The sequence below is a fragment of the Rhea pennata genome, chromosome 2 (assembly GCF_028389875.1).
Source record: "Rhea pennata isolate bPtePen1 chromosome 2, bPtePen1.pri, whole genome shotgun sequence".
Classification (NCBI taxonomy): domain Eukaryota; kingdom Metazoa; phylum Chordata; class Aves; order Rheiformes; family Rheidae; genus Rhea; species Rhea pennata.
The window spans coordinates 160,223,273-160,235,442 of NC_084664.1; the positions used below are offsets into that span (position 1 = coordinate 160,223,273).

General features: G+C 40.5%; 1 protein-coding gene across 4 annotated transcripts in view; it reads right to left on the reverse strand.

Moving 5' to 3' along the window:
* Positions 1–12,170, reverse strand: part of SLC45A4 (solute carrier family 45 member 4) — an 87,701-nt gene that overhangs the window by 33,353 nt on the left and 42,178 nt on the right. For 3 of the 4 annotated variants that reach the window (XM_062570697.1, XM_062570696.1, XM_062570698.1), the window contains exon 2: positions 3,674–4,292. In XM_062570697.1, the coding sequence (XP_062426681.1) occupies positions 3,674–3,917 (244 nt within the window). In that variant the 5' untranslated portion in view covers positions 3,918–4,292. Of the gene's footprint in view, positions 1–3,673; positions 4,293–10,373; positions 10,458–12,170 lie in introns of those variants that run through there. The other variant, XM_062570695.1, reaches the window with a different exon arrangement.

A 12,170-nucleotide genomic window follows, 5' to 3' on the forward strand; every position in this document is an offset into this window, starting at 1 on the left:
AGGAGATTTAGAGATTTAATCTTTACAAGCCAAGCTCAATAACGGAAGAAAATACACTATCATTTATAAACAATAGCAGGCATTTTAATTCCCTCTCCCAGATAAGCAGTATTAAGTACCACACGTTTCCGAAGGGAAAGGCCTCACCACGCGCTATGGAGTTTTGTAATATATGGTTGAAATGTGGCAGAGAAAGCAACCAGTAAGGAAGTTTATTATACCTTTACCAAGTGAAACTCATGTGCCATTGCATACTGTAGTTACATATTACATGGTTCTGTAACACCCAAGGTTATAATTTGTGTTGTTGGGGTTAGTCTTCATTAATTATAGAGAAAATCCAAAATAGCAGTAGAAAAATCACTTGGTTTCTCAAGCCCCCTGGACTGAACATGGAGCGCTAAAGGAGCTGGAAGTTTTGGTTGGGAGGAATTGTTGATTGAACAAGTCTCTAAAAATGGTTAACGAAGATTTATAGAGGTCAAAGCTTTAGAAAGTGCCAAGCAATACCATCTCAGTTGAAGTCAGCCTGCCAAGACTCAAGATATCTGCAATATTTTTGGATTCTCTAAATTGTTCTAAACACATTAGCTGCTTAATTTTGAATTCTTAAGCTGCAGATAATGGATAAAAAAAATCAAAGAGCAAGTTGGAATTAAAAATGTGTAATATATGTTTGGCTTGTTCCTGTTGCTAAGCTACTAAAACTAAGTTATGACTACAAGACTGTTACTAATTTGTGGCTGTATTTCTAAAAAGGTACTGTAACATCAGCTTAAGCATAGCAATAAAGGCACAGATTAAAGTCATAAATAAGAATTTATTTTGGTAGTTGTACAGCATTCAGTGACCTCCAGATCTTTCTAATTCACAGTATCCTTCAATCCAAAGAGCTCTCATTGCTAGCTTTAGTTCTTTTGTTAAAAATTGAAAGTTTTTGAAAATTTAGACACAGACAATTCAACCACTGTTGAATTGGAAATGGACTTTTCAAGGGACTGCCTCCTTTAGCTGTTGAAGTCTCAGGACTTGTAAAGCAAGTAGGACAAGCCACTGATCTGTCAAATCATGAATAACTAGCAAAGTCCCTCTAACACTTGCAAGCAAAAAGTGTCTAACGTACTAACTGGCCTACGATTTCAGTCATGGTCTCCAAAGAGTTCAGGGACCAAAGTTTACTTTGAGATGTAGAATGCAAGGACATACAGGAAAGCTTCATTCTTAAGAGCCAATGTGCATTTTGGCATACTTTTTGGCATACTCTTTGACCAAGGCTTCTGGTTCTTTGGCTTTTATGAGCAAAGTTAGTTGATTGTGTTACCATACTTCTCCAGGAGCCCCTTCTCAGAAAGGATTTCTCAAGTCAAATTAATATGATTCGTCAAACAACTGAATGTTGCTTTTATCCAAACAAGATGCAGAGGGAATATCAGGGCAGTTTAACAGCTATATGCAACCCCTTTGCTGAGGAACAACCACAGCTCGTGTTGAGACAGACAGATGTTGAGGTCGATAAAAGTAAACAGAACCACGTCAGAGGTAATTACCAAGCACACTAGGTAAGTCAACCATGAATTACTTAACCCTTAAGTGAAACCAACACTGTTTGCATAAGCAGAGCGCTAAAGATTTCAAGTCTCCAAACTGCTAAGCTTATAACCAGGTAACTCCATTTCCTTATCTACAGGGCATATAAATACACACACCATCGCATCGCCAGTCTTTTGCATTTGTCTATTTGCCAACTTTTCTAAAAGTGAGAGCTCTTTTCTTCCCTTCCTCCAATCTCAATGTTATTTGGATCTCTGGGGTTAGAGGAGGAAGAGAAGAGATATTTTCAATTATCTGGAGGAAACAGATTTGCTAGAAGAGCTCACAAAAGAACTGGAAACTAGTAGAGTGCTCCATAATTAAGGGGATGGTTTATTTATACAGTCTGACCTTACTCATTTGGTAAGGTAAAGTCAGCTCAGTGAGCTATACATTTTAAACACCCAAGTGCCAGCACAAATAAGAAAGTGAACAAAAAAGTATAAGTCACTTACAAAACTGAGGGTCTCCTCCATGAAAAGCAGGATGCCAAGTATTTTGTATTCACGGTAGACAGTAATCGAATCAAAGCTGCTAGTACAATTGAAAGGACTCAAGTCTCTAAATCCTGGCTTATCCAAAAGATGCACAATCGCAAAAGAGGTCATGAACATCAAACATTCCTAGATGAAGTTGCATGTGTTTCATTGAGTAAGTCAGGCTGATCGCAAGGTTCCTGTTATGGGGACACTTGTAATCTATTAAGCTATAACAGATCCAAAAAACCCACTTGAGCTCTGAAAAAGAAAGTTTTCAGGATATTTGGGAGGAACAGCCCACCAGCATCTCTCATCAGACTAATGTACTGATTCCTGATGCACTTGTTGTCTAGATGTTTCATTTGGAATGCTAACCTTTAAATTTTTAAACACTGTAAATATTATTTAATGAACATTATTTCTGTTTCGCCACAACTGGGCATATTCTAAGGCACAACTGTGTGTATAAGCCAAAGCAAGCATAAGCATACATATAATCTGCGTATGTTGTATATGCTCTTATGCTATGTACACACACACATCTTTGATTCAGTCACATATGAAGCACTCTCAGTCCAGTTCTTCCATTCACCTTTATCCAGTATTTTCTGATATCTGACAGAACATGATTGCTGGACTGAATAAAGGTAACGTCAGAAGTTTTTAACAGTGTTTGGCATTTTATCTGGAAACGTAATTGTAGTATCTCCATGAGACTTAATGTGATCTCCTTCCTATTGTAATCCCCATTTTCCCTCCATTTTATCTAAAGCTATTTGTATCCTGGAAAGGATCTAGATTATTAATGACTTGCTACTTTACAGTACAGCCAACAACCCTATGAACATTCTTTGCTAGTATTTGTGATTCAGATAAAATATGAAATTACAGAATTATTTGCTAATTTGAGGCTTGCAAGCAGTTTGGGGGCAGAAGCTTTAACAAAATTCCATGACAAGAACTTCCACTGATCACTAATCCACCTGAATTTTTTAGTTACCTAATCGAGTTGAACGAAAGAATGAACTATGAACACTTATTTCCTTTCATCAGGTTACAATTGAATATTGCATAATAAAAACAAGTTTCTTGATAAAGGATTTATATGTTTAAAGATAAACAAGGCAGATTAACCATGTAAAACAAGACTCACTAGTGCCTTGATATATAGGTAACATTTCATTAACAACTGAGAAGCCAAATTATACAACTTCGTATTCTCAAGTACTATAACCTGAAGCATTTGTCCATAAATGAAATTTAAGCTTCATTGCAATCCTTTATGGTCTGCTGCTGCTTCTGGTTTCTAGAATACTTACCTTTTAACAAAAAAATTTAGAAGGTTTTAAGCAACTTTTACATGTGTACTCAAAACTTAAATCAGGTTAAGCTTTTACAGGGGGAAGCAATATTAAAGGATGAACACAGATACCTTCCCACGTAAACATGGTCATGCAATTGAATCTATGGCACAAGTAAAAAAAAAAAATCCTTACTGCCAGTGTGCATTTTTAGTTAGCAGCTTCCACTTCCTTTTTCCTCTGATTTTAACCAATGAAAAAAGATAAACAAGGTTTTGTTTAAAAGAAATAAGAATTACTTACCGATTTGTAACAATACAGGTGTTACCAAAGCTGTCTCCATGGCATAACAAAATTCCCTGCCAAACATTACTGCACCGTGCATCACCCAGAGGCGTATTGGTATCCGGTCTATGGATCCTTCACTAATGGTCTCCTCTCTACTTTCATTCTCCTTGTTTTCTGGTTTCTGAAGCTGTGCCACAGGTAGATCTTGAACTTGCATAGATTCCGAGTCAGCATTCTGAGGAGCCATTTTCATCACCATAAAAATATATATATATATTTATTATATCTATATAAATACTACCATATCTCCAAGGACAACTTAGGGTGTCTTCTCTTTCAGCTTCTGTTCCTCAGGCAAGTAATGCTTATATTCCTCGTATACAAACAGGTATCTTGCAACTTCTTGTAAAGGTATCAGACAATAAGAACAAAAAGCTATTTGGTAGGAATTTCAACATATGGCTTGCTGGTTTACTGTGAGTTAGAGTTAAAAATCCATAATTGCCATTCAGTTAATACCAGTTTCATAATTATTATTGAAGAAGTGCTGAAGTTGTTTTTCTTGCTACAGAGAGGTGGAAAGGCGACACAAAAAGGTGCTCCACTGTTAATCCCCATCGAGTGGCTGATTAATCTGCAACAAAAAGCAACATTTAAAAAAATTTCAATGGCATTTTTCAGGATATTGTCCCCCCCTCCCTTTTAACCATATACCCTATTTCCTGCTTACTGTTTCCCATTGTCCTTGCTTGGTGTAGGGTCTTTTATTCCACACTCCCTCCTACCCTTGGACTTTCCATTTAAAATGCAGTTATTTCTAATGTTTAAATGATGCTTAACTGTACTAAGTTCATCCAGTTTGTGGTCCTACACCACAAATCTATCTGATTCTCAGAAGATCTAACATAAGACTAACAATTCTGGGAAACTTAATGCAGGTTCCATTTCAGAAACAGCTAGGATATTCCAGTACCATGCCAGGAAGATGACTCAGAGATTGCCAATTGTTCCCTGGCCACAAGGACATCCCAGTTTATATTCTGGAAGTTGTCAGTTACTTTACAGTAGCATCTAAGACCCAAAGACCCTCCTCAAGCTTCCACAATACTAAAACGTCGACAGTACAGCTTGGTAGAAAAGTTTATACTGTGGGAACTGAGACCTTCTTACAACAGAGATATTCCTCAAGCCAACATCAGTGGAAATAACCTATTAGGAATGTAATTTTAAAGACTTTTAATGAAGAGCAGGCCACCTTAGTCCCAATCTCCTGCGAGGCCTCTGAAGTCCTTAACAGTAGAATATCTCCAAGATGAAGCTGCTTGTACCCTTTCCTTCAATAAGTATCACAAGACGGCTCTCAAAAGCTAGAGTTCATAAGCAGAAACTAACGGAATGAACTTTTTAGAACAGAGAAAACTGAGCAGGAACAGAAACAAAAGGGTTCTGCAAATACATTCTACTCGCTGCTCCCAGAAATCTCTTAGGAAATGTTCTTCCCATCAGATTTGCAGGTTCCTTCAGTTCAGAAGCTTTTTAGTGACTAGCAGCAATGAGCTGCAACCTCTGCGCTTTCTGTGGTTTTCCTACTTGCTGGATCTCACACGCTCTTTGTCCATCTCCTCTCACGTCCAGATGGACCTCTGCTCTGCGGGCTCTTCGTGCCCCACAGCTCCCAGGGCACAGCCAGAACACAGCAAACAGTCACTGCCTGCCGCGTGTGGAAGGTGGTCAACCGAGTTTATTCGGGTTTTGAACAGAACGACTAGAGCTGTAACCCCAATATTAGAGTCAACTCAAAATACTGCCATTTTTCTCCTTCTAGGCTCACCAAAATTCCCGGTGTTCACAAATTTGATCACCTTGATAAGAAACTAATACTACAAATTGCTTTTGAGCTGGTCAAACCTTTAAATCATGTGTGAAAAGTTAAAAATAACTTTCTTACTCTGAACACACAAGTGCTTGATGTTGTTTCAAGTGTTAATCTATAAACAACAAACAGTTCAGAACAAAAGATCTCAAGAAACCATTTCTCCACCCACTCAATACCAACAGGGGCAGCTGAGATGCCCTGCTCCGAGTTACCGAATTGCGGCACAGACAGGTACTTATTTCCGTTCTTCGTGAACTCCTTGCTGTTATTACGCCTTTTATTTCCATCTCTCAGGGGTTGGATTTGCTATGTTCCTGCATGGGGTAGAGCCCATTTGTCTCCTTCCAGCTACTACGCTGAACTCTCACCAGGAGGGGCACATATGCGAATCTCCTACCTTGCTTTAGTGCCTGAGGTTTCACCTGACCCCTTGAATGGCTACTAGTTTACCATAAATTTAAGTGTGTATATAAATACACACATAAATACCGTGTGTATTAAAAAAAAGTCAGGCTCAGTAAAACCTACAAAGTACACGTTCCAGAGCAGGGGCAATTCTTTTAATTACAGACTAGTAATAAAATGTCTAATTACCAGCAGGCTTGTTAGACAAAATTCCACTTGATAGAATTTAACAGGTTTACGTATCAGCTCTTACTATTCGGAAATCGCTCCGAACCTATGTAAAGCTTTCTCTTCCTCAGACAAGTAACAGAGCAAGGGCTACGGATAACATGCTGTATTAGATGGTTATAAAGACTATAGGCTTTTTTTCCTCATGCTTAATTTCAGTGTCCAGGAGGGATTTGATTCAATTTCCCTAAACACCTCATTTAATAAGTAGTTACAGGGTAGGAGAATGAGGGTTGGACAGGCACAGAGCTCCTCACACCACAATATTTTATGACGGGCTGGAGGGCAGCCTGAAGCCACAGGCAGGATGACACCAGGCTGGGAATATTTATCCCTGGCAAGGCATGAAGAGGCAGGACAAAAGAGGATATCTGAGATTTAGGCCATCCGAGCGAGACTCTTAAGGGATGCCTGAAAAAGTTACGCTTCAAGTGGAAGATGAGGGGGAGGGACCAGGTAATTTAAGAGACAGGAGTAGCACGTGATAGACAGAGGTTGTAACTGGCACAGACAGAAAGAACAGCATCTTTTAAGCATGCCAAAAAAAGCACTTACAGTATTAAAGTGCAATAGCAAGAAGCAGAATGGGCAGGTTTTATCTAACGCAACAGAGAATTACTGTTCCATTATGCCAATTTTGCGGTAAGCATAATGCTAGTCTTCCTTCGGTTCTTTCATCTGGCTCCAAGCGAGTGTCTCGCACCAGAGTCGGAGAATAACAGCCTCCCAGAAGGGCTTCTTTCATGAGTCCCGTTGTGTTTGTGCTCGTTTTAGACTGATCCAAATTCTGCTGCTCCTTTCCAAGTTCAGTTTGAACTTGGCAAGTCTGAATAGTGGCATTGTGCCTTATCAAGAAAGGGAGGCAAATTTATTTACCTGCTGGAAGTAAATATTACTGAAGTTTGTATGTGATGAGGAACTCCAGAGTAAATGGTATGTGAGGAGGAGCTGCATTAAAATACCAGCGAGGGCACACCTCCGTCCCTGGGTCTAGCACAAATAGGTCTTTCTTTGCCTTTGTCAGCTAGGAAAATCAAGACTTGATTGATAAGATTTTTCTAATACAGCAAAATCACTTTACTAATGAGGTCCAAAGGTTTCATTTCATTGATAATTCCCCCAAGAAACAGGCCAGTATTTTCCTTTCCTTTAAAAAGTGGTTAAATTGGGCTTACATTTTACCTATCATTCAGCCAATATAGGTATTAAAAGAGCTGGTAACCCTTCCTCAAGCAGGAGCGGAGCAGCACAGCAGCAATAAGCTTTAGAAAGACAACTTCCCTTTCACCTTTGTGACCATCACACCATGCAGCAGCCAAATACGTTAACATTAATTAGCTTAAAAATGTAAATCGGCAAATAAGACAGTATTTATCTTGAGAGGATCACTTTCTGCCATCTACTTCCCATAAGGTTTTAACAAATTATAAGAAAGGAGAATGAAGAATTTCATCCATGGAAAAAGGTTTAAAGCTTTACTTTCAGGCACTGTATGGAGGTTGGGTGTGAACAGAACTTTAGCTCAAGATATATTCCTGCTCTTGTAGAGTGCATATGGGGACACGAGGATTGATTACACTCACTTTCCTTCAGCCTAACTGCAGATGTTTCGCTTGGACCTTTGGCCACATTGCAATAACGACACAACCTATAAAGTGGTAGTTTATATTTCAACAAAACTGGCAAGTCGCATATTCTGAAAATGAATCCATAAGCAAAAATCGTACCAAGCATACGAGAAGCTTTTATAAGTCTTATCTGTTATACTTTGACTCCCTTGCATCTAGGCATAAGTCAGAATACGTGTGTGTGAAGCCCAGCACGACACGTTACGGGCTCGACGAGGCTATAGCCTACAGCTTAGTGACAGATAGCATTTGCACACCAAGCCAGAGGAACGCTACTGTCTTCTTTTGGGTTGTAAAGGAGAGAATATAATTATATAAGTCACATCTGTGGCCCACAAAATCCAGTGTTTTGTCTCTAGCGAGCGCTGAGATGCCAGAGAAGTACAAAACGCTCATGCTAGGCAATTATTCCACACGCTACCTCAGGTGAACGACTTCTATCATAGTTCACAGTATATTTTTTTTCCCCCTCCTTAAACATAATTTATGATTTAGAGGTTGACAAGCAATGTTCTTGTATTTGTGATACCATCATCCAGAGATCAGACGATGGGTAGCACATCCATTGATCTCAAAATAGAGCATAAACAGGGTTAACAGTGATCTTGTCCAAATCTTTTAAGACAAAGATATTTTAGTGCATGTTTCCAGATAGCTGTTGCCTACAAGGAACAGGAATGCTCTGTTCTACAAGCAGCTAGAATTTCTGAGCCAGTGCCAAAGCATATGACTTTAGAAGTTACATAGTACGCAGCAAATTTCAGGTAATTACATACATACTTTAGTGTTTGGCAAGTTCAGTGAGAGCAGCTGGATACTATGAGAAAATTTCAGCACTTTTAGGAAGTTTTTTTTTCTTTTTCCCCTTCTCTGAAGTCATTAGGCAATCACTGAGGCATTTACCAGCCTGAGAAACGATTCATTTCAACAGGGGAGGTGTGCATTGCTTGCAAAACCTTAAGTCTTGAAGGGAAAAATAAGCATGATCTAAGCAAAAAACGAAGCAAGGACCTAAGAAAAAAAACAGAGATTGCAAGCTAAAAACGTGGAAACCATTCTGTCTAAACGCTAGCGCGTACGTAAGGGGATTGACTGCAGGCAAGCTATCATCTTCTCTCATCCTGGTCTTTACAGTGTATTGCATTAACCTCCAGCCACTGATCTAGCCATCTCTTCAAGATCTGCATCTTCCATTATCGTCGCTGCCTTTTACACGCGAGTACGCAGGCTCTACAACGCCTTGCGTACTACCTACCCCCTCCTTTAATTCCTGAGTACACCCCACAGACATACACACTCACAGCCGTGCTGCTTCACCCGAGCATTACGTTATGCTGGCAGGCCTGTAATCGCCCAGTCGTTCTAGTTATTTGTCAAATATCTAATTTCTTTCTTTCAAGTTGGTTTGAGCTGAGGTTTTTAAGCAACTTGGCCGTCTCTTGGAAAGTTGCCTAGACTGACTGAAGTATAGTTTTAATAAGCACTCGAACAGTCTCCCATGTTCTCTTTGGGAAGGAAAGCAGTCTGAGCATAGCTGCCTTTTCCTCGGACTAAAACATTTGGCTGAATGCTTCTACGTCATTGATGAATACGGCTTATTATCCCATCTCGGATTAAATACAGAAAGGAGACTCAGTCCTGCTTCAGCTGGCTTGCAAAGCCATGCACCACTTGGAGTCATGCCTCTTTTAAGGCACAAAAGTAAAATGCCATTTGGACAAGGAAATTCCTCAAGTTTTGAGTTCAGATCTTCTAGTGCTCTACCCCGGCAGCAAAGCAAGAGCATACTGCTGTGAAAGAGCAGCTCTTGAAGGCAAGGCTGTCCTGCAGCCTTCTGCAAGCGAACCTAAACCTCCCATTAACTGCTCAATTCTCAAAACATTAAAAACGATTCCAGAGAAGGCTGATCTAAGCGATTTTTTAACCGAAACAGCTGTGTCTCTGCACAGCTTGTTTTGTTCTACAGATCTGCTAGAGGGACAGACAGATGCTGCCACCATGCAGGTAGCAGCAGCTGAAACCGAATAGATACTCTTTGGAAATTGCAAATGGTGCTTTTGCTAGGGCAATCTGTTTTGCAAGCAAGGGTAGTTTTGTTTCACAGTCAACTGCTTGCACAGGGCTATCACACAAAATATTCTACCGGTTTATATGCTGATTATACTCTACATTTCTCAATCGCTCTAAGCCGACATAAACAAGTACTTCCTCTCAAAGTAGCCGTCTGTTCTTCCTTTTTTTTTCACCCCAGGTTCCTCACTCCCACCCTTTCCTGCATAGCCACGCAAACATTTATGAAGTGAACTGGACAGCAAAACCGATCTACTAACATGACAAAAACACAGCAAAAAAAAAAAATCTTAAAATCCTTGGCTAAGTCAGGTGATTTGTATCTGATCGTGCGGCTGCATCGACCTGCGTCCGACACAGCGAGAGGATGGAAGGAGAAACAGGAGCGACTGGAATGACGACTCCGGGAAGCGAGAGCAGCTCAGAGCCGCTGGGAAACTGCGGCCCGCGGAGAGGAACGAAGGTGTCAGCGGATCCCCGCAGCACTAAGGTCAAAACGTGGACTCACCTGCTCAGCTCCTGCTCCTCCTTTGCAGGAGGCAGAAGGGGGATCTTCGCTCACGCCGTGAGCGCTGTCGTTTCTTCTGCCTCCCAGTCTGACACAGATGCAAGGCAGAACACCACTTGCTTAGCCAAGAGGCAGCTATTTTCTCTCCCTGGTTGTTTTGCGGCTCTGTTGCTAATTATCAGTGGCTGTTTATAGTAACAGAGCCGGCCACAGGGGAAGTTTCTTTGGCCCATGTCAAGACTGTAACGTTTAGCCATGGCAGCAGAAAGAAAAGCATCTAGAAAACATACCTGACGTTTTTGGTCCAGCTGGACCAATGCACTCAACGACTCTACTTGAAGTGTACTGGACGAGAGCGTATCCTTCTGCCCGTGTCATTCCTTTAACGGTTTAGAGGCAAAAATCCCGCAGCTTTCTAGAACCACCACCATCTAAATGGGTCACGAGGCCTTCGGTTCAGAACGCCAATTATAAGCAGGTTCGTCTAAATTCCCGTTAAGGCTACACATCTAATTAAATTTGAATACAAAAAAAAATTTGAGCTACCTTCTCTAAATATAACTGCATCAGTCCTAACAGAGGGGAAAGACTATACTTGATTGAGAATAAAAAGAAGCAGTTACACTGCATATTACTTAACAGTCTCATATTTGAGCAACATCACTCCAGATACTGGAGTAATACAATTTTTAAATTTGTATTACATTAAACTGGACTAACCTGTTCTGAATCACTAGAAGCCTGCCAAAGCAAAAAAGTTAAGGATAACTGGGTGCAACTGGATGTGTCCTAACATTTAATGCATCACTCAGGTAATCAAAGGCATTGAAACAAAGCAGCACAAAACAGCTTGTTTTACAAGAATATCCTGCCTAAGCAATCCTGACACCAAGCAAAGACTCTGTAGGTGAGAGTTTTCACAAGGTAATTTTGAGAGTTGAGGTTTTTCTTTTTTTTTCCTTACGAAACCAACATTGCAAGCAATGCAGCACCTTTGGATCATGACCTGCTTTTGAGCATAGCACGCAATTTAGGCCACAGAAGCAAGGTCTGACAGGCGAGAGGGGGGAAATCATTCAGCTGCACGCTGCGAATGTGGAAGCTGAGGAGCAATCCGTCTCAGGGAAGCAGCATTATTTCCTCCTCTTGCGATGCAAATTTTTGCCTGCCTGCAGGATTCCTCGCGTACCAAAATCCAGCTGATGCCTTTTATGAGCCCTGCCTTACTGCTTTTTAAGCTGGGACATGACTTGTGAAAATTATACTCAACTAAGAGAGCCAAGCGAGCAGAGGCGCTTCCCTTACTACAAGGGCAGCCATCTGACATCCTCAACTCCCCAACAAGTCCACTGGGGAGTTTTTGGTGTATATACAGTTTCTTTGGTATATATAAAAATTCCAGAAATTATTAAAACCTGACAAAACCAGGGTTCCAGCTGCAGCATTGCCAGTACTAAACCCCGTGTAAGGTTGCCTGGTTACTTGAGTCTTAACTTGGAGAGAGAGAGAGGGAAATTGGGGAAAACATCTTCGTAAGACAATACTATTTTCCTTCATATTTTGGGGGCCAGTGTCATTTCCCAAGCCTGATTATATTATTGGGGGGGGGAGAGTAGGAAATCATGGCTCTTTATGAAGTTACTGAAACAATTCTGGGAAGCCATCTTTTCAAAAGAGATCCAGAATTTAATGCGAGACAGACTTTATTCAGGAGATTGAATATTATATTGCTCCCTAAAGGCACCGGCTGCTACTAATATTAGATCAGATTACATTGTTAAATCACTGCTGCTGCTG